The sequence below is a fragment of the Delphinus delphis genome, chromosome 4 (assembly GCF_949987515.2).
Source record: "Delphinus delphis chromosome 4, mDelDel1.2, whole genome shotgun sequence".
NCBI lineage: Eukaryota > Metazoa > Chordata > Mammalia > Artiodactyla > Delphinidae > Delphinus > Delphinus delphis.
The window spans coordinates 82,906,769-82,934,724 of NC_082686.1; the positions used below are offsets into that span (position 1 = coordinate 82,906,769).

General features: G+C 54.8%; 2 protein-coding genes and 2 non-coding genes across 8 annotated transcripts; all 4 read right to left on the reverse strand.

Annotated features, from left to right (window-relative positions):
• Positions 1–96: 96 nt before the first annotated feature.
• Positions 97–8,810, reverse strand: FAM131A (family with sequence similarity 131 member A). Of its 2 annotated transcripts, XM_060011013.1 has the most exons (7): positions 8,629–8,810; positions 7,358–7,418; positions 6,229–6,371; positions 3,977–4,070; positions 3,560–3,742; positions 3,287–3,403; positions 98–1,763 (listed from the first exon to the last, which is right to left on the reverse strand). In XM_060011013.1, exons 4-7 carry the CDS (start codon positions 4,044–4,046, stop codon positions 1,288–1,290), a joined length of 846 nt encoding a protein of 281 aa, XP_059866996.1. In that variant the 5' UTR covers positions 4,047–4,070; positions 6,229–6,371; positions 7,358–7,418; positions 8,629–8,810; the 3' UTR covers positions 98–1,287. The 2 variants fall into 2 exon arrangements, with proteins under 2 accessions (XP_059866995.1, XP_059866996.1); XM_060011012.1 differs by lacking the exons at positions 7,358–7,418; positions 8,629–8,810 and adding an exon at positions 7,011–7,150 and having other exon boundaries at positions 97–1,763.
• Positions 8,811–9,453: 643 nt separating this feature from the next.
• EIF4G1 (eukaryotic translation initiation factor 4 gamma 1) lies at positions 9,454–27,896 on the reverse strand. 4 transcript variants are annotated; one of them, XM_060011019.1, is made up of 33 exons: positions 27,774–27,896; positions 26,897–26,953; positions 26,581–26,674; positions 26,203–26,289; positions 24,906–25,082; positions 24,577–24,676; positions 23,383–23,495; positions 22,500–22,592; positions 22,235–22,301; positions 21,091–21,912; positions 20,737–20,825; positions 20,458–20,644; positions 20,232–20,365; positions 19,945–20,103; positions 19,605–19,790; positions 19,222–19,419; positions 18,869–19,015; positions 18,420–18,656; positions 18,105–18,209; positions 17,832–17,991; positions 17,528–17,628; positions 16,596–16,698; positions 16,255–16,357; positions 15,795–16,027; positions 15,533–15,651; positions 15,235–15,407; positions 14,814–14,939; positions 14,574–14,655; positions 12,932–13,030; positions 12,685–12,819; positions 12,478–12,559; positions 12,200–12,340; positions 9,454–10,079 (listed from the first exon to the last, which is right to left on the reverse strand). In XM_060011019.1, the coding sequence occupies exons 3-33, from the start codon at positions 26,638–26,640 to the stop codon at positions 9,895–9,897; spliced, it is 4,803 nt and encodes a 1,600-aa protein (XP_059867002.1). In that variant the 5' UTR covers positions 26,641–26,674; positions 26,897–26,953; positions 27,774–27,896; the 3' UTR covers positions 9,454–9,894. The 4 variants fall into 4 exon arrangements, with proteins under 4 accessions (XP_059867002.1, XP_059867000.1, XP_059867003.1 ...); XM_060011017.1 differs by having other exon boundaries at positions 19,605–19,793; XM_060011020.1 differs by lacking the exon at positions 26,203–26,289 and having other exon boundaries at positions 19,605–19,793.
• Positions 17,708–17,783, reverse strand: LOC132425165 (small nucleolar RNA SNORD66). Its single transcript, XR_009519363.1, has one exon. It is a non-coding gene; the product is annotated as a small nucleolar RNA SNORD66 (small nucleolar RNA).
• Positions 20,981–21,038, reverse strand: LOC132425166 (small nucleolar RNA SNORD66). The gene has a single exon (XR_009519364.1). It is a non-coding gene; the product is annotated as a small nucleolar RNA SNORD66 (small nucleolar RNA).
• Positions 27,897–27,956: the final 60 nt, after the last annotated feature.

Sequence of the window (27,956 nt, forward strand, 5' to 3'; positions counted from 1 at the left end):
ATAGAGATTTACAAAGATTTTTATATTAATTTAATAAAACAAATTCTTAAATAGAACAAAATAAACACCTAATGAGCCACTTCTATGTAGAATGCTTGTGCCCACCGGCTCCTGTTCTTACCTTGGGCCCTCTCACCTGCCAAAGCCTACGAGGCTCCACATTCAGCAGCCACCCACCCCCCCCGACAGCCATAAAACTCCAGAGCCTGCTGTCCGTGGAACGCAGGGTCTGCAGAGGCCGCCACCACCGCTTGCCATCAACACCCTGGTTGGGGCGCAGTCCCCCAGTAAGGTAGCTTTGGCCTTTTGTTCAGCCAAGAAAGGCACTACCCTCTTTCCTCCCCAAGGAGAGACGCTCCCTCATGACTGTCACTCGTTGGCACCATTCCTGCTGGCAGCTGCCCAGCCACCTGTGTGGCCCCCTCGTGGCCCTCTCTGGAAGAACATCCAAATCACGGCTCCGTGGCAACCAGAGCCATCCCGTCTTCCAGCTCCACCCTAAAGAGAACTCTTGAGTGAATGGGGCAGCCCCCGGGCTGAGAGCCACCGGGACCCTGCCCACATGTCCTACAAGTCGCTGGGAAAGGGCCCAGACCCCGCCAGGGGGGCCAGGGAAAGGGCCGAGAGTACAGGCCTTCATCATTCCAGTGCCTCCCAGAGAAGATCCGACTGAAAGAACAGACCAAGACCCCTCTTTAGGAAAAAGAAGATTTAGAGATGATGGACAGGTGAAGCACAGCACGAGCCCAGCTGGGCGAGGGGCCCTTGGGGGGACAGCTCAATCCAGAGGCTCCAGGAGGGTCAGAGCCACCCCCCACCCCGGGCGGGGGCAATTCTGTCAAGCACTACACATGGACTCGGAGGTGAGGAGAGAAGCAGAGGAGAGGCAGGGGGAGGGGGTGGGGAGGCAGGGCTCCCTCCCGCTCCACCCCACACAGCCCAGTCACAGCTGCCCCCATAGGGGTTCACATCACCCAAGGGGGAAATGTGCACGTGGTGGTTTTGATTTAAGAACATGAACATCACTGTCTGCCACAGCTGTAGCCATGCCCCAGGGGCCCCGGGCAACCCCCGGCAAACCCCAGGAGTGGGGGCAGGACATGCGCCCCCAGCCTGGCCCCTGCCTCCTCTGAACACTTTCATGCAAACACACAATGGAGGAGTGAGTGCTCCCAGGAGCCCTCCAGGCTTTGGAGCTCTGCTGGAAGCCTCGCCCGTGCTTGGGCACAGAGGCTCTGCCCCCAGCAGCGGCCAGGGGACACATGCCACCACCGGGCATGATTTGGGTCACTGTTCCTCTGGCTCCACCTCATCCTCGTCTAAGGACACCACCCCAGAAGAAGCTACGTCAGAGGCTTGCCGCTGCCGTTCCCAGCTGCTCGCTGGCGGCAGGCAGAGCGGCTGGCAGTCCTTGCAGGGGGCTGGCTCCTCCTCAGCAGGAGAAAGGCAGGACTCTGTGAGGGGCGAGTTGTAGAGCGAGTCCTGGGCCTCCAATGGGCCCAGGCTGCGGAAGGCACTTTCCCGGCTGTGGGGCAGTTTGGCGAGGAGCAGCTCGTCGCCCAGCAGCTGGGAAGCCAGGCGGGCCGGGGAGCCCAACAACCCGTCCTCCAGGCTGCACAGACTAGAGCACAGGGTCTCTGGGGACACGGTCTGCGAGCAGTCGCTCTCGGGTTCCACGGAGCCCTGGCGCATAGGCCGGGAGAATCGGTGGCCGGTGAAGAGGTCCTGGAGGTGGGGCCCCAGGGGCAGCTGCCCAGTCATGTCTGCAGGGGGAGAGAAAGAAGACAGCCCTGCTAGCCCCACTTCAATTGGCCAACCTGGAATGGAAGCCGCATCCTCTCAGCTCCACCCTCACAGGAGCTGAGTAACTTGGAGCAAGTCACTTAACCTCTCAGTGCCTCGATTCCCTTAATGGTGAATTGGGGGTTATAAATTTACAGGGTTCTTGAGAGAACAACAGACTCTGGTACACCATATGAAACAAAATATACAGGGATACCATACATGGTGCAGGTTGTTCACTGCACGAGGGGAGCCTGTCCAAGGCAGTGAGTGAGGGCTGAAATTCAGCACTCACTCTACCCACCAAGCAACATGCTCTAGCATGGGTCTGTGCCCACCAGATAAAGACATGCCTTTTTCTAATTTGCACAAAGATTCCACATAGGCTAGTAGTGGCCTTGGATAAATGTTAGTTATTATCATTATACCAGGAGTCAAAGCAAGCCTGGAACTCAATTAAACAAAAACGCTTGTGGTTCAGGCATCCAAATCAGTCCCCTCTAGACCACAGCAGCAGTCTCCAGTCTGCTCTAATGTATTGCCCACCTTGGAGAACTTGTTAATTAGCTGGAGGGGTCGGGGTGGGCGGAGGCAATGATCTTCAAAGGCAAAGGGGGGGGGAAGGTGGCCTGTGAGGTTTGAGCCCAGAAGCTACAGAGAAAGTCAGCCATGTGGTTCAGAGAATGGAAGATGAAAGGAGGGCCTCTGCACAGCTGCACAGCCCCCCGCAGGGTCCCCTCTGCATGCCCTGGCCCAGAGAAAGGTCCACAGGCAGGCCTTGGCTGGAAGGCAAGGATGCTGAGCTGGAGCCAGCGGCCCTGTGGGCAGTCCAGGCCCAGCAAGCCTTCCTGTTTGCCTGGGGCCCCAGCCCTGTGAGGAGCTGTGCTGCTGCACTGCGGCTCCTCTGCGCTGCCACAGCCAGCCAGAAGCGGACCCTCTCAGAGAGCAGCTGCTGAGAACGTATCAGTGAGGTCTCTGGGCCTATTTTTTTTTTTTTTTTTTTTTTGCGGTACGCGGGCCTCTCACTGTTGTGGCCTCTCTCATTGTGGAGCGCAGGCTCCGGACGCGCAGGCTCAGCGGCCATGGCTCACGGGCCTAGCCGCTCCGCGGCATGTGGGATCTTCCCAGACCGGGGCACGAACCCGTGTCCCCCGCATCGGCAGGCAGACTCTCAACCACTGCGCCACCAGGGAAGCCCTGGGCCTTTTTTTTTTTCAGGACTGCAAAGCCCAACTGCACAGACAGGCAGAGAAGGCTCAGCACCTGTGAAAGAGGAACCACTCCATTTCCAACTGCTGACTGCCCACCCACAAGCGTAGATAGCCCACCTGCCCCTTGAATGTCAAGGACTGCCTGGACAGAGTCTGTCCCTCTCCTCTCCCCTTCCACAGCTTGAGGACATTCTGGATCTCCCCTTCCAAAACAAAGGCCAAGCTCTGAATCACAAGGCCTATCAGGCAGTTCCAGCCCAGCTGGCAGCACTAGCAATGGGATGTCCCCTCACCTGAGTCAGTTCCCCCAGCAAAGTCCTCATCATAGGATTCATCGGTGGAGTCCTCCCCATCCACTGATGACCATGCCCGGAGCTTGGCTTCTGCAATGGCGAATTGCTCGGCCACTCCTGAGAGGAAGGACACAGAATTCGTTTAGCAGAGAGGATGAACTAAGACTAGGGCTCAGCTTGGACACAGGAGAGGGTAGACACAGGGGTGTAGAAAGACTCCAACCCCCACATCAGGCCCAAGGAGAGGCACACGAGCATCCCTGATAAACCCACCTGCTGCAAAGCGAGCCTCTTGTTCACCCTCACTGAGGTCTGAATAGGAGGAAAAGGCTGATTCTAGGGCAGCGGGCGAGTCACTTGGCTTGCTCCAGCCCTTCCACTCAATGAGGTGAGCCACTCGGCCCTGGGCCATGGCAGTGGGCTTGGTCACGTGGTCCTTCACTACCTGGGAAATACCTGAAGGTGGGCCAGAGTGAGGAAAGCTGGTAAGGGGAAAGACCAGGGAGCATCTGGGAGGGAAGTGGTAGGGTCCACATGTGCCCTTGGGTGGGAGGAGGAGGCTGGGATTCATCTGAGAAAGAGAGGAAAAGGGAGATCCCAGCAAGAGCTCACAGGATCCAGTCCCCAAGGGCATGTGCAAAAGGGCAAAGAAAGGACCAAATGGCCAGAGGCACGGGAGAGGGTGCATACCATGCAGGGAGGATCTGGCCAGCGCAGCAATCTCCTGGATAGTTAGGGCTCTTCGGGACTTGGGCAGCATCGCGACTGTGTCTCCAACATTCACCTTGGGTGACAGCATCAGAGGGTGAGTGCCCCTCTGACAGCAGTGTCCCCCAGATGCCCGTACTCCACCCAAGGCATCAAGCGGATGTGGGAGCCGAGAAGAGATGCGAGAGCATCTCAGATGTCCCAGTGGCTGCTGGGATATGTAAGAGGGTAAGAAGCCAGGATCAGCAAACTGTGTCCTCCCAGGGAGCAACAGAGACTCCGTCAGGCCCAAAGAAGCAGAACTGCAGCTAACCCTCCACTGTCCCAGCTTGCAGAGGGGAGGGAAGCAGGTTGGCAAGTAAACGGAGTGGGGCCTTTGAGAAGAGCAAAGAGGAGGGGACAAGGGTATGGGAAGAGGGACTTCCCTTCAGGTCCTCTCTCCCTTGCCCCTCTCCTCCTCTCAGTCTTCTGACCCCCATTCTAGCTGTTTCTAGAGCCTACAGCATGACCAAAACCAAGCCCAACACCTTCTCCCCATATCTGGCCCTGCTTCCAGACTTCCTGACTTTGCATCACCCCACCATTCAGCCTGGCTCCAAACCTCAGCTCTCCCCTATCTTGCTTACCCGTATCTGGTGTTAAGACCTAATGATTCCATCGCCAAACTGTCTCTTATAGTACCCTCAACCATTCCACTCCCACTGCCACTGCCCTTCCTCAAGGGCAAGCCCTCAGTGCCCCTTGCCCAGATTAGCACAAGTGGTGGTCCCCCAAGTTCCAACTCACGCTGAGACTTGGAACACACTGTTTCCTCAGCCCAGAATGTTGTGTATGTAAGTGTTCCCCTCCCCGCTTCCCATGACTGTCTGGCTCTTTCTCATCTTTGGGGTCTTGGCTGAAATATTACTCTCTCAGAGGGCCTTCCTGGCCACCCTACCAGTAGTCCATCCTCCCTCTGTAGTCTGTAACAAGCCACCATCCTCAATCGACGTACCCCGTGTGTGTCATTATGGTCTATTTCCTGTGTTTCCTTATTTCTTGTTGATCTTTAGCTCTTTGAGGAATTTGGTCTCTCTTGGTCACTGCTGCACCCTTGTGTTTAACATAGCGCCTGGTACACAGTAATCGCTCAAAATACATAGGCTGAATGAATGAGGCAAAGTATAAATATAAACAAATAATTTTCCTGGAGTGCAACTGCTCACAATATGTCCCTATTTAAAATCTTTCCTGGACTCCTCCAAGGCCCAGTGAAGCGCAAGCTTCACAGTCAGGCACTGAAGGAACCCACTCCGTGAGGCCCCGGCCTCCTTCCAGGCCTGCTTGGAATCCACCACTGATCTCCTCTGCCCAGTAAAAGTCCACTTCCCCACCTTCCCTCCAGGCAAAGGAACGCAGCTTTCCCCTGGGCGAAGAATGCCATCCTTGCCTGACAAAATGCTCCCTACCATTTAAGGCCTGACCCTCAAGTGCCACCTCCCATTACGTTTTCAGTCCAGTTTCTCTCTCTGTCCTCTTGGATGCCTGCAGCCCCACCTCAGCGATGCCCTTGCATCTCTCCTGAGGGATCTTGGGATGGCAAAGCCTGAGTCTGATTCACCTGAGTTCCTACCTCCACCCTACCCCTGGCTCAGCGCCCCTTGGCAGCCCGGGGAAACGTTTCCCTCAATGAATGAATGAAGTCAGAGGCACACACCCCCTCCTCGGCATTGCCTAGCTCTCCTCCGTTACGTTCCCACCCCTCAGAAGAGGGACTCCACCTGCCCCTTGACCTCAGGCCCACCCTGTCCCTCCCCTTCAATACCTGGCTGACAGCGCCCCCAGGGTGGTGCCGGCAGCTTCTGGCCAGGCCTGGGGGGAGGAGCACCTGGTGGGTGTTTCCTGACTCGCCCCCCTCCCACCCATCACTCCCCCCAGCCACCGCCATCCTTGCCTGCGCTCACGCAGCTGCGGCCCAGGCCCAGAGAAAAGGTGTATGTCTCCCTGGCAACCCATCACCATGCAACAGGGTCTCCAGGGATACGGCCCGGGATGCGCTGACGTCAGGGCCCAAGGCGCAAGAAAGCCCGCCCGCTGGCACAGCGCCAAGCAGAGCAGACCGGCATGGGGGCGGCCTTGGGGCCCCGCCGGCCGGATAGCGCCTCCGCTCGCTCGCAGGAAAAGGGAGCCAGGAGTAGGCTGGCGAAGCGGGATGCGGCACACCCTCCCCACTACCAAAACCAGGGGCCCAGCACCTCTGGCAAGTCCTGACTGTCCACTGAGGAAGGACGGGAGGACCGGCTCCAGCCTCGGAGGGTCCGAGCAGATCCCAAGGAAGATAGAGACAGGCCCCGAGGAAGTTCGATCCACTCCACAGCCCACGCCGGATCCGAGGCCACTGAGGGGTGGGGGGAAGGCTTTTCAGCGGGGCTCGCACTTCTGCCGAGATCCCCATTTTCATCCGGGGTTGCCGTTCCATTTCTCCATACCACCTCCCCCACCTCCCAGAATATAAGCATCCACCTGGAGCGCTCCGCAAGTCTGAAAGCCCCCATCCCACAGCCCTGAACTTCAGGCCTCCGGGGGCCCTTTGGTGGCAGCCACTCCTCACCATCCTCCTCAAGATATATCGTGTCATCAAAGCCCTAGGTATGAAACCTAATCTTTGATAAATTCGGAATTTTCTCAGGTTTCTCAGCCTACCCATTCCTCTTGGAAAGCACACCACAGTCTTCCACCACCATCACCACCAACAACTTGGACCCTTTACAGGCTTGCTCTGGTTCCTTCCTCTCGCCAGCCACAGCTTGTGCGCAGCCCTTTACTCTTCTTTTCTGACAAACCCGTGATTTTTTCTGACTTTCGCCCCAGTCCCCTAAGGCTTTTTCTTAATGCCCTGTTTGGCCCCAACTTGGTTGCTCCTATTTCAGCCTGGTTCCCAAAATCTAAGCCAGAGTAATTTTCCTCTTGCCACATAAGCATCCTATTCCTCAGCTTCCCATCACCTCCCAAATCACATCTGCGTCCCTGATCTCACCTCTGCGACTTGTCTGACAAGTCCATCGTCCTCCAGGCCCTTCACGCTGCCACAGAAACATTTTGCCCAGCACAGAAATCATAGGCATGCTGGCTGTGTTGATGCAGAGAACCAAAAGCCCAGAACTGCTCCAGGCTCAGCTCCCAGTTCTGTTCCTATTTTGGCTCCGGATGCTGAGCCAGTCCCCTCCCCACTTGGAACCTGTGCCTAGTCACATAAGGAGAACACTTCTGCCTCATGGCTTTGAGGAGGTGGGAGTGCCAGGGCCCAGCTGAGCTCTCTGGAGCTCAGGGAGATGAGGCTTATCCCCTAGACAGTGCCAACAGGCAATGTACATAACAACTGACCTTTAGCTGGAGCAGCCGTCTCTGTCCCTGAGCCTCAGCCAGCTGGTGGTCCCCAGAAATGCTACCAACCAGAAGGAAGACACAAGGTTACAGGCCATCCCTGGCTGCCAGCTGGTACCTAATCAGGGCTCTTGAGGCTAGTCATGAGGTCAGCCAAACTCTCCTGACTAAAGGAGGGATGGCTTCCTGAACTCTAAGCCTTAGCAGGGCCAGAGGAATCAGAGCAGCCTGCTGCTTCTCAGCTTCAAAAGTCATGAGATTAATTTAGGACTACAAATCCCAGAATTCCTCATGTGAACCCAAGTAAAGTACAAATCTCAGCTAGAGTCTTAGCTCCAAAGAACCTCAAGTACCACACATACTAAGGCCTGTGTGACTGACCACCTGCCCTGAAAGCCCAGGACCCATTCCAAATCCAGCCCTCAATGTCACAAGCTCCTGCCTGGCCTAAGGCATGGAGAAATCCATGACACTGGAGTTAAGTAGGCTGGCCCACCTCAGACACTAGAACTACGGCCAGGCCCCAGCGTGCACCACCATCTGTGGGAACCAAGGCCCAAGCAGGGATCAGCAGTTGTGGGAAGGATGCCTTGATAGCCTCCCTTGGGCTCCTGTTTCCCTCCACAGGGTAGGGTGATTTTTGTTTCCGTTGGGAGTGGGGTAAGGGAACTAAAACAGTTTTAAGAGGTGAGAGGTGATCAGGTGCTCACAGGTGCCCCCAAATGGGGCCGCGGTCCACTTCATCAACCTGCAGACTCTAAAGCAGGTAACAAGTTTAGTCAGAAACTCCGTGGTAGGGAGCATGGCCAGCGTTTCCAGACTACCTCCTGAAGGGGGTTGGGACACAGCTCGGAGAGGCAGGTTCCCAGCACAGGGCCACTCCCAGGACAGTGAGAGGAGAGATGTAGGCAGAGGGGGGTAATCGTGAGTGGGCGTGCAAGGCCAGTCGCCACGGGCTGGAGAGGGTTGACCAGTCCCTCTCTAGGCTGTGCGCCTCCTGCCACCCTCAGCGGTGGGGAGTCAGGCGGAAAGCCCACGAGTCCACCCCGCAAAGCCCAGAGGCAGGCAGCAGGCCTTTAGGAGCGAGCCCGAGTCGGCTAAGCCCCCTCCCGGCTCGGCCCGCTCCCTCCTCTTGCCGGGCCCGCCTCCCCAGTGCAGGCTCCTCCCTCTCCCAACACCAGCCCCCTCCTCAAGGCCCCCCCCCACCGCGGCCCGCGCACCGGGCGGCCGCAGCCAGACTCCCCAGCACCGGCCCGGCCTCCGCCTCTTACCCTGACCCGCCGGGCTCCGAGAGCCGATACAGCCCATGGCCGGGCACCCAGGCACGCTAGCCCGCGCTCGGGGCCCGGGCCATCGCCTTGCAGAGGGTCGGGCCGCGGCCGCCACCGGGGAGGGGAGAGCCCGTGAGAGGGGAGGGGGTGGGAGCCGCGCGTCCGCCAACGCTCCCGGGAGAGGGAACCGGGCTGGTGACGTAAGCGCGGGGGCGTGTCCACCCCCGCGTCACCACCCAAAGCGGGCGGGGCGAAGCGGACGTCACAGCCACACAGATGGGGTCTGGGGCCGAGTCCGGCGAGAAAAGCTCGTCCTCTGCTCCCAGACCCGACTGCGGAGTGACCTGAAGGCCGGAGGGGTGGGAACCGAAGGGACGGGGCACGGACAAAGACTCACTGGGCCCGTGCTACCGGGCATACTGCATGGGGACAGAAAACCTCATTGTGTCCAGGGTTCTCCTCAAGATGAGACCTTCAAACCATAGGTTTCAGCTATAGACGGCCTGAAACCCAGGGCCTTCACACACAGGAGTCTGCATCACATTCTGGTAGGAGCCGAGACAGGCAAGTGTGTTCTATGAAGTACCCACAGCTGTGTCCCCCTTCTCCCCTCCTAATCAACAGTGAGCCTTACCATGTCCACTTTGAGGGCCAACCCTCCAGGAAAGACTCCCTAGCCCTCCCGATCATGGACAGGGGAAGAGGCAAGAGGGGTGCCAAGTTACAGAGAACAGTGCTACAGTGCCAGCTCTGGAAAGGAGGTTGCCCACCTACCCAGACCCCTTCTCCAGAGGGAGCAGGCCATAAAGCAGAGAGGCAGTGAGCTTAATTGAATTCATGTTTAATAATTACAGGCACCGTGCCCCCCCTTCCCCCTGCCCAGGCAGCAGCAGGGGTGGTGCAGGGGCTGGGGCGTATGCCCCCAGCAGCGAGGACGGCAGTCCCAAGAGTGATTTTTCAGAAAATAAAAAAGGACCAGGGGCAGGCAGTGGTGCCCCCCCCCCCCAAGACACACCAAATTTCAAGACTTTATATATATCTCTGTGCCCCAGGGGGAGGAGAGGGACACCTGGCAGCATCCTGGAGGGGAGCCCCAAGCAGCCCCAAGCCATCCTGCCTCTTCAGCCACTTTATTAACTCAGACATCGCACTACAGGCACCCACTGCCACTGCCGCTGCCGCTGCTGCCACCCCCCTTGCAGTCCGGGCGGCTGGCTTGGCCATCCGAGTGTCCATGGGGCTCCAAGTCCCCGGCCCCACCCACCCTCAGTTGTGGTCAGACTCCTCCTCCTCGGCCTCACGAAGCCACTTGAAGAAAGCTGTGACAGATTTAAGGGCCACACCCTTGCCCTGCTGTTCAGCGGGGTCCTTGCTACTCTCCCAACTATAGAAGGCGTCCTCCTTCACCACGTCCTCATCGTACAGCGCATCAAAGAACATCCGAAGCAGGTCTGCAAGCAGGCAGGACAGCAGTTACAGGCATGCTGCCCACAACCACTCCATCCCCCCTCCCAGGGATCCCTCCCCTAAGCTCCACTGCTGAGACAAGGCCCTGACCCACCGTGCTGACATTTGTGTGTCTGGCCATTCCAGAGTAACTATGTCTCTGACAGGATGCTTATCTCATGATCTAAGAGACTGATGTGCAAGAGTGAGTCACTTGGCCAAAACTCAGAAACCTACATGCACACCCTCAGATCCACAACCGCTGCCTACGGACAGCCTCCCACCCCCATCCCACAGCAATGGCAGCAACAGATTATTTATCCCAAGCTTGTTCTCCAAATCCCATGCACACCCATCCCGGGGACCCTATACAATCAATTATCCACTCTGCCCTGTATTTTCAAGCCCAAGTTTCTCCCATCTAAACACAAAAGGGCTCCTTTACAACTGCTATCTCTTTACAGCCAAAAAGATCTGTCTTTTGACAAGAGATTACTTGAATTCAAAGATTTTTGTCTACACTTGCTGTTTTCTTTTCCTCCTGATTCAGGTATTACTCTGTCCTTTCCAATCCAGATCCTGCCCCCTGCTGTACCAAATACTGTTTCTGCCAGGGTGGCCTCTATGTTTTCACACTCCAGAGGCCCTAATTTTCAGATCTGCTCCTATGGAATCCGGGCGCATCTAGCATTACTGACCACTTCCCTCTCCTAAAATCACTCTGTCCTTTGTTCATAGGGTCCTATCCTCCTTTGGTCCCTACCTGTGGAACCTCTACCTCCTCAAGGCTGTATCCCTTGGGCAATCCTATACCCTCTTGTGACTTGCACATGTGTTGCCCTGTGCCAGCAGTTCAAGAGATGGGCCTCCAGCCCTCACCTCTTCCTCTCCAAATGAAATCAGATACCCAGCTGTCTACCTGACTGACATCTCTGATCACCCCGACCAGGACCATAAACTCAACATGACCAAATTCAACTTGACCCAGTGTTCCCTACCGCCCAGTGAATGGCACTCCCCACTAACACCTCACCTGCTGAAACTATCCTGGGAGTCATATATGTCTTCCAATCTCTCACCACCCGCCCCCCAGGCCAGTGTGTGTCTTGAATCTGCCCACTCCTCTCCCATCTCCACTGCCACCAGTGAGGCTGAGTCACTACCAACACACCCCTGATCTGCTGATCCAGCCACATTCACATTCACCCCACTCCAAAACACTCTTCCCACTAATGGCCAGGATGATCTAAAAACTAAAAAGAATGTTTAAAATCCTTGCTTAAAATCCCATAAAGGCCCTTTCCTATCCTTAGGTTAAAGCCCAAAACTCATCCCATGGCTTACACAGCCCTGCATGACCTGGCCACATCCACCTCTCCACCCAACTTGCCTCACATACAACTGGTTGCTGTGCTCTCCCACCCACACTGGTATTCCTTCAACAGTTTTTACCTTGCATCATGTTTTCTACCTCAGAGCTTCCCTTAACACACAGTTCCTTCTTGTCAAGTCTCCCCCTCCCACTTGGCATTTAGCTCCCATGTGTCAATTCCCACTCATTCTTTGACTAGGTAAATTCTCCCAGAGTACCCTTGCAGGATCCATTTTCCAACATTCATCTTGACTCCATGCCAACATGGGAACTATGCTTGACTTAATCACTGCTAATATCCCAATGTCCTGGCACATACCTGTTTGCTAAATGCATTAACCTCAAGCATGTTAACCTAAGCCTCAGTCTCCCAATATGGAAAAGGGGGGAACACCATCTACCCTAAACAATAGTTGTGAGGATTAACTGAGGCAAAGAAAAGCAGCTCAGCCCTGTACCAGGCAGAGGGAGCACAGGATACTTGGGAAACGTTACCATTTATCACCTCTGCACTCCTGGCATCTAACAGTTGGCTAGGCACAAAACAGGTAGTCAATTAACCTTCAAGGCCGAGTCTTGCACTTGTAGGTAAGGAAACAAACGAATGTTTGTTGCAGGGGAAAGGACTCAACCATCAGGATATTTTGCTCTCCAGTGACCACCCACTTCTCCTGGATTGAGACCCTTTCCACAACTGCCCCTACTATCTGGTAGTTCCTCCAGCCCACCCCATCCCTGTGGCCTGGCTCTTACTGGGGGGCTGTTCTAAGGTCACTACAAGGGCCTGGAGGGCGTAGAGCGCCTGCAGCTCCTTCTGCTCGTCACATAGGTACTTCTGTAGCAGTTTCGCTCGCGCTTTCAGCACCGCAACATCCACTCGGAGAGGAGTCTCAGCTACAGGGAGGAAGACAGGGATAAGTGGAATAATGCACCCTCAGCCTGGTTCAGAACTGGAGACAAAGACCAAAACCTCCCTCCCTCCATATCTGTTGGGCCCACCCTTGCCCCACCAACTCCCTGGCTCCTCTTACAGATAATTGCAGAATAGCAGACCGTTGTCATGAGAGCTCGAACTAATGTGTTGGATGCTACCTGCTGCTCATTCACGTTGGCCTGTGCAGAAGAAAGACAAATGGCCCATAAGTTCTGAATTATGCCTGGAAGGCTCCATTCTTGCTGCCCTCACTTGCACTACCTTCTCCTTTATCTCTCTTCCCCAATATCCAGGAGAAATATACCTCTATCCAGTCAAACACCCGCTGGTTAGTGCTGCCCTCCTTTAGCAGCTTCTCCAGCTGCTTGCTCAGCTCCTCAGAGGACAGCAACCTCTGGCCAGGGGCTTCTGACTCCTCTCCCAAGGTATACTCCACCTTCTGCAAGGAAAAAGGCCCACAGTTGGGAGGTAAGTGTGTCATGTGAGATGAGGGAAGAGGAAAGGACTGGCTGACCCCAACTCCTAGAGCTAACTTAAGTCCAGCTGCAAACCTGCGCAGTGACAAAGGCACCGACATCCTGGCCTTCAGGTAAAAATTCCTTCCAGCTGAGTCCAGCCTCTCGCCACAGCGTCCCCACCTTCTTGGGACCCTGGAAAACATAAGACCAACTTAGCAACTCTCTTTCTCTCCAAGAAGCTAACAGCTCCACAAATGTCATCCAACAAATGCCTACTGAAAGCCCACTAGGTGCCTGCTAGCAGCTCAGGATGATACAGAGGTACTGAATGGGAACAGTACGCCTACGGTCTAGTAACGGGCACAAACGTCAGTCAAATAACCACCCCAAGTCACAAGAACTCACCCACCACCATGCTATGAAACCTGGGGGATGGCCTGAGACCTCTAGGAAAATGTCAATTAGCTGTCACAGGATTCTCAAAGAATTACTGAACCACAAAATGTAAACAACCAAATCCAAATATCTCATCCTAGCCTTCCACACTCATCTACATTTTTTTCTAAAATAGCTTAGTTTTTCATTATTGCAAGTAACAAATGCTTATGGAAGCGAAAAACATCTAACAAGTATGTTTATTTGGTTCCCAAGTCCAGAAAATTTTAGAAGCAGATGTTAAGTCCCCACCCCCAACCCAACACAAATCAGAAATCTTCATGTAAACGGCAGTTTGAGTTCATTTTCTGTAAAGGGCAAGAGATTCTGAAGCCATCACTGTTTTACAATAACAGATATTCAGGATGACGCCATCAACCCTTGACAAAATTACTGTACTTCATGGATTTTAAAAACGCCCATTTTAACACCACTAAAACAGAGTTGTCTCACAGCTGGCATATTACCACATTTTAAAAATATGACCATGTCTTTTCTTTCTCAGCAGTGCATAGATAAGATGTTGTAGAATCTATGGCACCTTAGAGTCAATGAAATACATAAATAGTCCCATATGCTTTTTCTTTTAAATTATTATTTTAAATTTCTCAGAAACTATCCTGGTACATATTTCTACCTAAAACAAGTAATATGCTACTGAAAGAACAATTCCTCTCGATTCAAAGACTTACTCCTCTAAGTTCCAGACAGCTGAACTCTTTTAAAAAACTGCACTTCCCAACATCTCACCACTACTAAGTACCACACCCAACTTGCCTTTCCCATCATTTCACCCTTCTCCTTGCTAATCAAAATTAATTTTAACAAAGCGGTTTCTGTCGTGAACGTTACCAAATAGACACCCTTTTGCAACTTCACAGTACCTAAGGCACTCCATTTCAGCTATTTTATTTCACACTTTACTTCACACTGTTGTTTTCATTAAGCTGTCGTTTGTTTCTTTTCCAACTTGTTTCCTAACTGTGTTTTTATTCACTGCTGTGTTCCCAGTACCTAGTATACAGTAAATGTTCTAAAAGATGCTAGTTGAATGAATGAGTGAATCAATCAAGGGCCTAGGGCCTTAGATTCTCATTCTCCTCCAGCCTTGGCCAGAACCTACAACAGGCACTGGTCTGAGGGAGAGTGCCAGCCTCGACATTTCCTCTCCCAGGTACCCACACAGCACTACCATCCCACCAAAGGACCATGAGGCTTCAGGGTCACTGCCAGCACCCAAAACCACATGGTGGGAAGAGAAGTTCTCAACACACTACCTCTGAAAGGCTCTCTCACTCACCATGCTTTTGCATAGGAGCCCCAGGATCTCCAGCAACAGGGAAGCAGCTTTGCCCAGGGGTCTCAGAGGTTTTGTAATCTCCCTACAAGAGAAAAATCCAGTGTTGATAGCCTTCCACACCCTCTCAACACACTATCCCATCCCTCCCTAAAGCCGGGGGTCTAAGTTGCCACACCTCCCCTCCCTCTCCCCTCTTCTTCCTGTTTTTACCTCCCCTGAATTCCACCAAAGGGGACTAACCTGAACAGCTCCCCCATGGGCACCCCACCTTCATGCAGAATGGGCGTTACCAGTTCTGCTAGGTAGAGCCACACATGAGGGATGTCAATTTCCATGTCTTCAGCCAATTCCAGGATTTCATAGAGCCTGCAAAGAGAATTCAAAGTCAGCTAGGAGAGACAAGCTGCACTACCCTCCTGCTGGGGCAACAAAGGCGCGCCTAAAGGATCAACGTGGAGCACTTCAGCAACTTCCTAAACATGGGGCAATTATCTCAAACTAAGGCCGTCGTCTTCTCCTTAGATGGCTCACCCCCAACCCTGCCAAAAGTTATGTTGACCAAGATGGCTAAGGAGCCTACATTCATATCTAAGGTTCCACGGGTCCTACAAAGGAGGGAAATTTGTGGGTATGTAAAAGTGGGAGGCCCACCAAGTCATACCCTTGGTAGTACTGAGCAGTGGAGAGGTGCCCGGCACAGAGCAGCTGGTGCAGCAGTCGCCCCATGTGCTCACGGGCAATGGCGCTGCGCTCCAGTGTGGATTCGATGCCGTGCCGCACAAAGATGAAGAGCAGCGAGGGCGAGGCCAGCTCCTGCACACACTGAACCGCCTCCTGCAGGGGCGCAGCGCACAGAAGAGAGACCAGTCACTGTCTGGCCCAGACCCTACACCCATGCCTGTCGGCACAGGCCCCTTCCCGCCCACCCTGCTGTCACTCAGACCACTCCCACTGCTTACCTTCATGTCATTGAGATGGAGGTATTCCTCAATGATGGCCCTGGATTTCTTCTCCAGCTCCTCTTCAGAGAGTGCAGCCTTCGGAGGACTCACAGGGGGCAGGGCGGCTTCTCGCTTCACTGAGCATAGAAAAACAGATCAGAGATTCTTCAATTCCAGTCTTCCTAGCAAGCAGGGTCTGGAGCCCTGAAGACACTGTCTGGGTACTAGCTAGTCCCAAACCAGCCCACACCCTTCCCTTCCCCACCCCCCAGCCCCTTACCAGCATCCCGCCCGCGGTCCCGATCCTCCGTGAGGCTAGCTGCCTTGCGCAGTCCCTCAGGCTGAGAGGGCCGCTCTCTACTCCGCTCCTCCACTTCCTTGCTGAAGCTCCGCTTGGTGGCAGGTGTCCGTGCGCGATCAAGCCGGTCACCACGGTCACCTCCCCGTTCACTCCGCTCTAGGCGGTCTCCCCGGTCCCCAGCTTTCTCACCTCGTTCCCGGCTCAAGCTACTCCTGGAAGAAAGACAGGCACATCGTCTCTCACCTGTACTGCCCACATGCACTCCTGTTTAACTATCCAACATGCTGAGCAACTGTCAGGCCTTGTTCTTGTCATCAGGTATATGCCCCAATCTCAGCCGGGAGCTCTGAGCATTACAGGTGTTAAGGATTCCTATGGCAGCAGTCAAAACCCAATCAGTACTCCCAGTGTGAAAACAAAGACACCGAGAAAACCCCACCTCTGTACCACACGTCTGTTATCTGTGCTTTCTGTAGGTACTGCTTGTTGAAGGGCTGAGAAGCGATTCAAAGTACTAGTAGCTGGACGAGCAGCTTCTGATGCTGGGGAGGGAGAAAACCCAGATTAAAACATATTTCTGTACATCTTATCTCCTACTCGCCAATTTAGGACACTTGGTCCTAGTCCTGACACTAGAGTAGTTCAGTCCCTAGTGCCAAGTACACACTGCCTGTATTACCTAACTAACCACTCTGTAATGAAAGCCCCCGGTACAGAGAAGACGCTGCCCTCAGGAGAGCTGATTCCTAACCACCCAGCTCTTTACAGTGGCCTCCATACCTGCATCGGAGGGCTTGGCTCCTGAGCCTCCACTGCTACCCTTGCCCCAGCTCAATCGCCCTCCAGGTGCAAACAGCTGGTTGTTAGAATCAATGGAGCCAGGCTGAGGAAGGAAAGGGAGTGAGAGTCACGGGTCTGATCCAGCCAAAGCCCCCGCCAGCTCTCACCACACACAGCCGTAAGGGGCCCCTGGTTACAGGAAAACTTTCCCTGTAAAGGGCCAGACAGTAAATATTCACTACAGACCAGGCAGTTTGAACTACTCAACTCTGCCGCTATAGCACAAGAGCAGTCACAGACAATACTTAAAAGTGATGAGTGTGGTTATGTTCCAATAAAACTATGCACACTGAGGGCTTCCCTGGTGGCGCAGTGGTTGAGAGTCTGCCTGCCGATGCAGGGGACACGGGTTCGTGCCTTGGTCTGGGAAGATCCCACATGCCACGGAGCGGCTGGGCCCGTGAGTCATGGCCCCTGAGCCTGCGCCTCCGCAACGGGAGAGGCCACAACAGTAAGAGGCTCGCGTACCGCCAAAAAAAAAAAAAAAAAAAAAACTATGCACACTGAAATTTAAACTTTATGTAATTCCTTAACACAAAGTATCGTTCACTTTTTGATTCTTTTCAACCACTAGACAATGTAGAAAACTCTCATTCTTGGCTTGTGGGCTGCAGAGAAGGAGGGAATGGCTGGCTTTGGTGTGCGTGTCAGGGTGCTGACCAGTGGTCCAGACCAATGTGAATGCATCCCCTAGAGCTGGAAGTCCCTCTCTAGCAATCTAACCAGCTAGTCTAAGGGGGAAAACTGAGCTGTCACCTTCCCAACCTCAGACTAGTGAGGGGATTAAGATCCAAACCTGTGCTTAAGGCCCATCTGACCCCTCTTTATCCTCCCATCACTGACATCAGCCCTTCCAACACACACACCCCTACCTTCGTGATCTTAGTGAGTCGTGAGGTGTCAATAGGGCGGCTGCCCTTGCTGATGGGCACTGTGTTCCAGCCACCATCATCCACAAGTGGAAGGCCACGGCCTGGGACAAAAAGGAAAGCATACTGGAATGATGGGTAAGTCCCAAGAACCCCGCTCCCGAGGGCTGCCCCCAGCCTCCCTTCCTCAGATCCTCAGTTCCATCATGGGGTCTCAGTGGCCCAGACACGTGGCACTAACAAGAAGTCATCAGTGGAAAGCACAACCCCTCACACTGTCCCTCCTCAGTCCCAGCCTCAAACTTACTGATGGGTGGGCCTGGAGGACCACCCCGACGCTTGTCGCCGCCCTTGGCCATTAACTGCTGCACTTTTATGTGCTCCCGATGCTCCTCCATCTCAGCTTCCTTGTGGATTTGGTCAATCGTCTTGGGACCCTGGTCCCCTCGACGCGGCACCCAATTGCTCTGTGGCGACAGGCCAGTCACAAGGTAATTACATCAGACAGGGCCAGACAAAAGTGTCAGGAACTGGGACTGTGGGGTCAGAGGCAGCAAACAGTGGGAAAGGGGACACACACCCGTCGCAGATCCAGCACATCTTGCAGCATAAAGCGGATTCGGGATGAAGTCTTCTTTTCCTTAATGATTTTTTCCATCTGGTTGAAATACTGATCCATCCGGGGCTAACAAGAAGCAAAGGGATCAAGTTCAGGAACTTCTAAAACTTCACCTCCAACTACAGGCCATGCCCCTCCTCAGGCCTTCAGCTCCGCCACTGTAACTCAGTGGCACACAGTGCCACTCAGACACAACAGCTGGAAAGGGTGTCTGCCAGTGGACCGCAGACCCCACGCGCTTCAGCCTGTCCTCTCCCATACCCCAGGAGCCCCTACCTTGGCCTTTTCAAAGTCCAGGTCTTTGCCAATGGTGGTGAGCAGACGGCAAAGGCATTCGAGGGACTCTTCATCATGGTTCTTAAGTAGTTTAACCACACAGTCGTGCATGATCGCCTCTGTTAACATCTTCAGCTTGAACAACTCCCCGATAAACTTGATATTCCCTAAAGAGCGCCGCCGGGCTATGTCTCGAGCCTCTTCCAGCTCTTCCTTCAGGCGTCCCCGTTCCTCTGCCTGCCGGTCATGGGACAGGGACCACATCAAAAAGACAGCCAGCCACTAAGCTAAAACTGTTCTCTCTTCCACTATCTAGATTCCTAAACCTAGCAGCAAGCACTCACGTCCTAAGGCAGAGAAACCCCCAAAACACCAATATCCCCACCCCCACTTCTGCAGCTGAGTAGCATCTGGGTGAGCAGTGGAAATGGGAATGGAGTTTCTCTCACCGTGGCAGCTTCATCCATCTCTTTTTGCTTCTTCTCAAAAACCTCATCATCATCTTTGTCTTTTTCAAACTCTTTCTGACATCGATTTAACAACAGTTTTCTGAAGTTCACAGTCACTGTTGGCTTTTCTGTAGTGGGCACTTTCAGCTGTATGTCAAAGAGAACGCCACATTCAGACTAGTCCAGGGCAGGGAAAACCCTCCAAAAGTCTTCAACTACCTGACCCAGGAAGACCTCTGGCCCTGGCTCTGCCACCAACAGCACAGGATAGAGAACCAAGAAGCTGGACTCAGAGTCTTAGGAAGAGAAGTGGGAAGCTAAACCACGAGGTTTATAAAACAGTGGAAACTAACCGCCATGAGGCAGCGGCACATGTTGGCATAGGCCACGGAGAAGTTGGGTTCTGAAATGGCCTTCTCGAAGATGAGGTCAATGACCCCTTTGAGGCGTTCCTCGGTGTCGATGGCTAGCTGCGTCACCTGCTTCATAAGCTGCTGGAACATCTGGGGTGTCAGCTTATTCAGGATGGAGCGCACCCTGCGGAACAGGTCCTGGAGAGGAGAGGAGACAGAGAAAGCAGAGTCCAGTGAGGTTTTCAGAAGAACAGGGGCTGCTGGGAGGGATGGACAAAGTAGTTACCAGTGATGAGAATGGACAGAGGCAAAGAGGGCAAGGCTGGCTCAGAGGGCAGACCTTGCAAAGAAGGAATGGAGACCAAACCACGACTTCCAGGTACCTGGGTTTTGCTGCCATCAGTGTCCTCCTCCCCTCGGTCCTTATCAGTCACTGTCCGCTTGCTACTGGGTTTCCAGGCCTTCTCTGCTTTGTTCAGCTTTATATCTTCAGTCATTGACACCGTGGCAATGATCTTGCGTGGTTCCTTTCGGGGGCCCTGCTGAGATCGCCGGGGTCCCAGACCAGCCTGCTAAGCAAGGAGCGGGGACAAGAGAAGCCACAGAACTAGTCAGCACGACCTACTACCACTACCACACATCTCCAGGGCAGACTTCTCCCCACCCCCTCAAATGAGATACAGGAAGCCAACACCCCCAACTCCCCTTGCCAGTCCCACTCACCGGCCCTCGGGGCAGCTCCCCACCTGGCCCACCCCTCGGGGGCCCACGGCTGCTAAGGGCTGGTCGGCCAAGGTTGGCAAAGGACGGAGTGAAGTCTGGGCCACAATTTATGCCTGGAAGTCTGGCGGGATCCAGTGGCCGCAATGGTGTTTTATTGGCCTGCGAAAAGGACAGGGAAGGTATGAGAAACAGGCTAGGGCTAGCTACTGACCACTCTTTCAAGACCTCTGGCTCCTCCCCAGCCAGCCAACCTGCCCAAACTTACCCTCTCCCTTAAGCCCACCAACCTTATCCAACACCACATCACTGATATGGGGCAATCCCTCTGGCTTCTGCATACTGGCAAAGATGAACTGAAAGCCAAGCAGGAACTCACGGTCATAACGCTTTTTCTCCTCAAGGTTTAGAGGCTTCCACTGATCTGCGAGGAAAACAGGATGAACCAATCACACTGCTTTCTCCTGGGGCCCTGGTAAGCATACTCAACCCTTCTCAACCCTTCCTTCTGCATACCTGACTTATATTCATACTTCTGTTCCCCCGGCTGGATGTTCTCAGCATTTTGAATCTTGTCTTCCTTTGAGTCCCAGGTCTCGTCTGCTTCCTCAGGTCGCGGGGGCACACTGCTGCCCTCAGGCTCTGGGCTGGGATTGTTGCCTACAGGAGGCTGATTTTCTACCTCTGGTACTCCTGGGTTCACCTGTAACCATTGGACATTCCGTTTTGGTTGCAATGTGACCGCTGTTCCATACCCAAACTTTGCCCTTCTCCCTCCGCTTTCTGATCCCTTACCTCCTTGAAGGCATCTAGAAGGTCTCCTACAGCCTCCTTCTTATTGAGCTCCTTAATTTTCCGTCTCCTCTTTGGCACAGATACTGCCACTATTTGGGGGGGAGGAGTGAGAATAACTTAAGGAGTACCCCCAACCCCTCAGAAAAATAAAAAGCAGCCACTGTACAATATTCCCTTTTCTCATCACACCCTCTCTTGACTTAGAATTCCTTAATCCAACCCTTAGGTTAGATGGAATCTAACCCTTCCATTACAGGGCTTCTATGACCCAGACACAATGGCACAAGAAGTCATCAATGAAGAAAAAGAACCACACCCAGCGTGCCCCACCTCTACCATCCAGCCACACCTTACCTTGGGTGGCTGATGCCACCTCCAAATTCTGGGACAGGTGGGCTGGGACAGGGGTGCTCTCTAGGGGGAGCGGTTCCTCTCCTCCCTTCTCACCCTCAGCTTCTCCTTCCTCTTCCTCTTCTTCCTCTTCCTCCATGTCCTCCTCCTGAGCAGGGGAAGCAGCTGGAGGAGCCACAGCTGGAGTGGCAGAAAGGATGTTGGGGGGAGCCACCGATGCTGTAGCCTCCTTGGCCTGCTCCTCTGGTTCACTGACGGGGCTTAAGTCCACAGCTGGTGGCGAGGGGGCTCCGTTGAGCAGCTCCTCAGGTTGGGCAGTTGGAGCAATGGGCATGGGGGATTCAAAGGGACAAGCCGGGGGAGGGAGAGGGGCAAGCTCCGGGCTCGACTCCAACTCTGGTTCCAAATTCTCAGATAGGACTGTGCCATTAGGCTCAGGAAGAATTTCCACCTTGTGAGATGCCAGGGGGGTGGGAACCTGGAGAGGACTGGAAGAGAACTCAGATTCTGGAACTGGTTTGCTAAGTGTCACTTCTACTTCCAGTATGGGTTCAGCGAGGGGAGTGGGTTCTGGAGAGAGGCAATATGGCTCCCCAGTTTCAGGGGGCATGGGGGTTGATTCTTCTACAGATGTTTGTATCATCCTCGTTGTCATAGTGTCCCCAGGAATAGGGAGGACTGTGAGATTAGGCTCAGACCCCGGTTCCAAGACTGGGGGTGGTGATGGGGTCGGAGAAGGTGATGAAGGCTGGGATTCTGAAGGGCTGTGCTCTGGGCCAGGCAGCCCTGGCCGCTCCCCAATGATTGCTCCCTGCGACCGGTCATCTGCACCATAGTAAGAACGAGTAATTAGAGGCAAGTCCTTCACTGCTACTGCTCTTCCTCCTCCCAGCCAAGCATTCCCAACCTAACAGCCCCCTACACACACACCAGTCTTCTCCCACCTAGGTCTTTTCCATTCTCACTCAAAATCCAATCTACCCTAAAATCTGACTACCTGACACCTAGTTCTTCTCTGAAAGGAAAACAGGATGAACCAATCACACTGCTTTCTCTGGCACCCAATTCAAGTCACTCCACTTCCTTGGTTTTTTAAATGTTCACACTCCTTTTCCCCATAAAGGCTCTGCCCCACCTGCTCACTTACCTGGCCGGACAACAACAGCAACCTGGGGTGTCTCCCCATTAGCCTGAGGCTCCAGACCACCTCCCGTCTGCAGGACACAAAGGGTTACCAAGTTTGCCCTGAAGAGTCCCACAACCCTTCTTTACTAGAGCCATTTCTACTTTAGCCGCCTAGAAATCCAGGAAAGCAGGGAAATAAATCCCTTAGTTGAAGAAAAAGATCCAGGGACCTAGGAGTCCAGGGCAGAACAGCCATCCCAGCCAAGGCATCACTCAAAGAACAGTACCTGGGGAGGGGTGGGTGTGGAGGCAGTGCGGGCCCCAGACATGATCTCCTCCGTGATATCCTTCCCTCCTTGGTTTGGGTCTCGAATTCGGATCTGGGGGAAAAAAAAGCTACAGGATGAGTGGGAAGCAGGAGGAACCCACCTCTCCACCCTGCCCCACTCCTAGGACTCCCCACCCCTCACTGAGAAGCAGGCAGGTGGGTGCCAGAAACTCCATGAGTTCTACTGTCAACCCATCCAGCTGCTCTTATAGTCTCCTCTTGGCCGCTACCCCTAAGACACCCTTGACCTCACAGCAGCCACGTACATCACAATGCCCCTCCCTCCCTCATCCCTGCCCAGCCAGAAGTCCCCAAGAAGTGGCTGCATGCCCTGGGGCCCAGGACCCCCATCTAGCACCCATCCGGCTCACTTGTGGCTAGTCTGCTTGATCTCTGGGGGCAGAGACCAGATCCAGTGGGTGGAGCGAGGGTGACTCAGCGGCTTCCCCAGCCCTGGCACCCTATTCTGGGCACCACGCCCAGGGCTTGAGGACCGAGCAGAGGCGGAGGCCTCAAGAGCTTCCAGGACTGGGGGGGTGGGGCCACAGAAAGCAAACCATTTCCAAGGCAAGCCACCAGAAACCCAAAGCCAAACTTAGATGTTACGGACCCAGGACCCAGGTCTCTAAGGAATTTCCCCACCAGACACTCCAATCTTCCAGTAAGCTTCTTCTACACGGAAATCTTAGCACCTTACAAAGAACCTAAGCAGTTCACAGGTCCCCATTCTCTGCCTACTCTCAGCTGAAGATCTCCCTCAATTTCCTGCTCCCTGACCCACAATGTGCCTGACCTTGATTCTCCCTTTCCCAGATATCCTAGAGCCCCCCGCTGCTACTCACCGTCTTCCGCTCCCTCTTGGGAGCAATCTGGGGTGGCTGGTTCATCAAAACCGGCGGGGGAGCCACACCAGTGGGAAATTGCTGCACACCCTGGGCTGGGTAGTAGGCGCCAGCTTGGGGGGCGGGAGGGACACGGAAAGGAAGAACAGTGGCAGGGTCAGAGCCCAACCACATACAAATGCCTGCTTGAACACCTCCCACCCCCTAGAGAACCTCTCATCACCCACAGCTGGCCCCTCGCCCTGCCCCACCCTCCTCCCCAAGGGAATGAGGTGTCTATCAAAGCTGGGGAACCAGTCTGAACTGCGTTTACAAGAATTCCTAACACTGACACACACACCCCTTGTAGGCAGGCACTTCTTCCCCACCACACACCAGCTACCAGGACTACGTCTGCTCCTCTTCTACCCCGTAAGGTAACACGTATGCACCCCACCCCCAGCAAAACACACACACATACTCTGAGAGAGCAGCAACTACTTAACCTGAAACAGAATCAGGTCTTTGGCTGGGAATGATAAAAACAGATTTGCCAACCCTGTTCCATTCAACCTGAGTCCAATTCCAGTCTCCAGCCCTTTGCTAAGGGGCAAGGAAACAAAAAGTAACATTATGAACCAGGCCCAGGATGAGAAAAATTCCTTAAAGCAATGGTCTCCAAAATGGGATACATTCTTTAATATCATCCATAACCTCCACTTGTTTGTTTCTGACAAGCAACATTAAGTGCTATTTGTCTAAATTATGCATACGTATAACAAACAAAAACATACATTAAAAGTACATACTCAAAATTTTTCCTGATGGTCAAAAAATTTTGGAAACCACTGCCATAAAGAACAGACTAATCCTTTCCTAGAATATAAATGAAAAACAGCTACAGAAACCTCTCAGATCCATGTTACATGGGCTCCCCCCAACCATGGAACGAGTGTCACAGGGAATATTTACTAATAGGCCTTCAAACTAGTGCTTGAACTGTATTCCTTGACATGGGGAGGACTCCAACTCTCAGCAACAGTATAAAATCCTCTCCGCACCACCCCCCAACACCAGTTACACATTAAGCAACAATCCCTGCTACCCCTGTCATTTTTAGACCAAGAAACAAGCCTGGGAAGGGTCTTAGCAATTAATAGGTGAGTTTAGATGCTCCCTGGGACTCACTCACACCTGACTCCCTCCCCTGCTTACCGTAGGTCCCAAACTCTGTAGGGCTTGCACCCGGATAGAAGCTTGGGGCTCCCGGCTGCACAGGATACTGCTGTGTCGGGACAACATATGTGGAACGCCCCTGGTGGAGGGGAAGGGGGAGAAGGAGGGGAGAGGAGTTGACGGAGCTACGAATACCGTATCAGACTACAAAGAGAATATAAGGCAAGACAGGACAAGCCAACTCTAGGCAATGACCAGAAGAAAGTCCCACCTCTGGAGAAGAGATGGGACTGGGGGGTCAGGGTAAGGAAAGTGGGAGTTGGGGTACAAGGTTGTGTGGCCTCCAGCCCCCAAGCCTCCAGCCTCACCTGTCCAGGGATGTAGTAGGCCCCCTGGGAGGCTGGGTAGGAGATCTGGGAAGGGATCATCATTACTTGGGATCCAGCAGGGTAGACATGGGCAGCTGGGCCAGGGCGGGCGGGGGCTGCACTCTGCACTCGGGAGGCTGCACTGCTCGGGGGCTGGGCCCGGCTAGGGTAGAAGTGCTGTCAGGAGGGAGGAAGGCAGTTGGCACTGGGAAGGGAAGGAAGTGGACAGCAAAATGGCCATTCTACTATGCCTCTAGTCTGGACAGAAGTGCCAGGGGCTTTGGAGCATGGGGACCAACACTTCCAAGATTCACCTGACCAACTGATGTTTAAGTGGCCTCTTGTACTCACAATGTGCCCTCCAAACTCAGATACACACTTTGCACTCTGCGTATTTACTCCCTCCTTGCCATGCATACTCATGTCACCTCCTCCAGTCTATCCTTCAGCAGAGGCTTCCTAACACCCAGATGCATCATGCCTAAGTAAAGCCTTTTTCAGCAACATACTCCCCAGCATGCACTGCTCCACCCTAAGGTACTGAGGAGCTAACCGCTAACATGCAAGTCTCCCAGTTCCCAGATACGCGCTATGCAAGATTTAGCCCCTAACATGCATTGGTCAGCCTCAGAATGAGGACCTGGACAGCAAACAAGTCCCCACCCTGAGGAACCCCAGTCCCTGTCTCTAGCCCCTGACTAGGGTGGAGGGTAATGGTGAGACCAGGAGAGAGTCCAGGATTAGCAAAGGGGTATTACCTGCAGAGACCTGAATCCTCCCTGAGAGCACATGGGGACAGGAAAGAAGAGAATTATCCCCAAGGTGAGGGGAAAAGATGAAGGAAAATATGAAGGACGCAGGACAAGAATCCTCTCCCACTTAATGAGGAAGAATTTAGGGAATAGAGAAAGGCAAGAACCAGCTGGAGTGTTTATTTTCCCACAGTCCAAAGAGAAAGAAGGGATGGGGAATGGAGCAATGGCAACCTCCCAGTAAAAGGAGGAAATAGGAAAGCAGGGCCCAAAGAGTTGGCAGCAGGGCCCAACACTGCCCCCAATTCTTAAGGCACCAGGACCCCTAGTAATGCCATCCCCACCGACTACATACTAACCGAGGGGCCAGCCACCGTAAGTAATCAACAGTGCAAAGTGCAGAGCCCCATGAAAGAACACATAGCAACTGTCAGGAAACTGGGGCAGGTACAGGGCCTCCGTAGTTTCCATCCTAGGCCCAAACTGGCCTAAGCTTTACGTGGCTCCCACCCATGCCCCCTACTCCCCTCCCCACAGCCCCTCACCTGGCGGGGCTGAGAAGGCGTGTTCATTTGTGTCGCTTGAGGCGTACTGAACACCACCGGTGCTGTCTGCCCCGGGGGAAACGCTGGCTGAAGGGGGGAGACCAGATTTCAGCAAGAGGGGAAACCCAGGTGGGGCAGAAACTCAAGCTGGTGAAGGGGGCAGATCTGTGGCAAGAGCCTCAACAGTCCACATATACCCTCCCCATGACAGCCCCTGGGAACAGCCCAGGGGCCGTGTGTCAATTTGGCAGCAGGAAGCTGCACTTTGCCCTGACACAGAAAGGGGTGGGAAAATCTAGAGGCTGGAACCTGTTCCTGACCCGGCTGCCTGGTCTCCCCAACCTGCACCCCAGTCACTGCTAATTCCTCCCTAATTACCTGTGGGAGTCCAGGGGATGGGGCAGGTGGGGGGCCTGTGGGCTGTGGAGCTTTGTTCATTTCATTTGGTGCCACATCAGGGTCCCCCCAGCACCTGTTGGGAAAGAGAGGAGCTCAGAAAGGGGAAGGGACCCAAGCTGAAGGCAAATGGAGTGGGGGAAGGGCTGAAGCAAGGGCTGGGGCCCGCAGCGAGCCCCGGAGGCGCCAAGCGGGTGAAGGAGCATTAAAGACCCAGCTTACGTCCCCACCAACACCCTGTCAAACCCACACCGCCTCCAACCACCCCCCTGGCCTGCTGAAACAGCCCCTCACTCACCCCCTCGGTTAAGAATAAATCCACGGTGCGGCCTACAGGTTCTGGGCATCCGAGGGCCTGGGGTTGGGAGGTGAGGGGTATCAACCTGGCTCCGCGGGGCCCAAGACCAACCAGACCGGAAATTCCAGGTCTCGCTGGCACCAGGCTCCCGGATCACAAACGGAGCTAGCAGCTTCGGCCGTGGTGTCCCCACCCCCCACCCGGGGACACCGGGTTCGGGGCCTGGCCCGGGGGCACACGAGGCACGCCTGCCGCGGGTGACCGCGGGGGCACCCGCGCGGGGCCAGAGACGAGGCCTGCCGCTGCCCAGGAGTGGAGGCCAGGAAGGGCGGCAGTCGGGCCGTAAAAGGCCAGGCGGGCGGCGGCCGAAGTGGAGCCGGTTTGAAGCAAGTGAGGGTCGGCCCGGAGGGCGGGCGGGGCCGGGGGCTCCTCCCTGCCCGCCGCCGCCGCCTCCTTCCCCTGCGCCCTCCCTGCGCAGCGCCGGCCAGTGCCAAAGAACAACGTGTCACTTCCCGGCGGCCAGGCCGCAAAGGGGGGAGGGGGCGGCGGGCCGGGAGCCGCGGTGCCTGCGCCCGCGGGGCCTCCTCGGGTCGGACCGAGGTGGCACTTAGCGGCCGGGGAACCCGGCGCCCTCCCAGCCCACGGGGACCGCATATTCCGGCCCCGCGATCCCCCACCCCCACCCAGCAGCCAGGCCGGGCCAGGCCGGGCACACGTGGGCCGGGGATCAGGCCCTGGCGGGCCGGGGCCCGGGCTTGGGCCACGGGGCCAGGGCGCCGGGGCGGCGGCGCAGGGTAGCCGGTCCGGGCCCGGATGGCGGCGGATGCGGGGGGAGGGGGTGGGGGGGCCGGGTCGGGCCCGGACATGGCGGCTTTACCTTCAGTCTCCTTCAGTCCGCGCGGCCGAGCCCCACGCAGCCGCACAGACGTAGTCCACAACCATTTCCGGCTCCCCGCACGGATCCCGCTCGGCGGCCACCGCTTCTCCGCAGGCGCAGCCGGCGCCCCCACGTGACCGGCGCAGAGGGCGGGGCTTCGCCCGGCGCCGTGGAGCACATGGG

What these genes read in the sequence shown, in the direction of transcription:
- FAM131A (XM_060011012.1), bottom strand. Translation starts at nt 7,098, where the DNA reads ATGCCTATGATTTCTGTGCTGGGCAAAATGTTTCTGTGGCAGCGTGAA. An exon ending in GGCCAGATCCTCCCTGCATG is followed by an intron (nt 3,743 to 3,976) that starts GTATGCACCCTC and finishes GCCCACCTTCAG; the next exon opens with GTATTTCCCAGGTAGTGAAG. An exon ending in AGAGGCTCGCTTTGCAGCAG is followed by an intron (nt 3,404 to 3,559) that starts GTGGGTTTATCA and finishes CCTTCCTCTCAG; the next exon opens with GAGTGGCCGAGCAATTCGCC.
- EIF4G1 (XM_060011017.1), bottom strand. Translation starts at nt 26,640, where the DNA reads ATGAACAAAGCTCCACAGCCCACAGGCCCCCCACCTGCCCCATCCCCT. An exon ending in CATCCCCTGGACTCCCACAG is followed by an intron (nt 26,290 to 26,580) that starts GTAATTAGGGAG and finishes TCCCCCCTTCAG; the next exon opens with CCAGCGTTTCCCCCGGGGCA. An exon ending in AACAGACGTGTGGTACAGAG is followed by an intron (nt 16,028 to 16,254) that starts GTGGGGTTTTCT and finishes TCTTTCTTCCAG; the next exon opens with GAGTAGCTTGAGCCGGGAAC.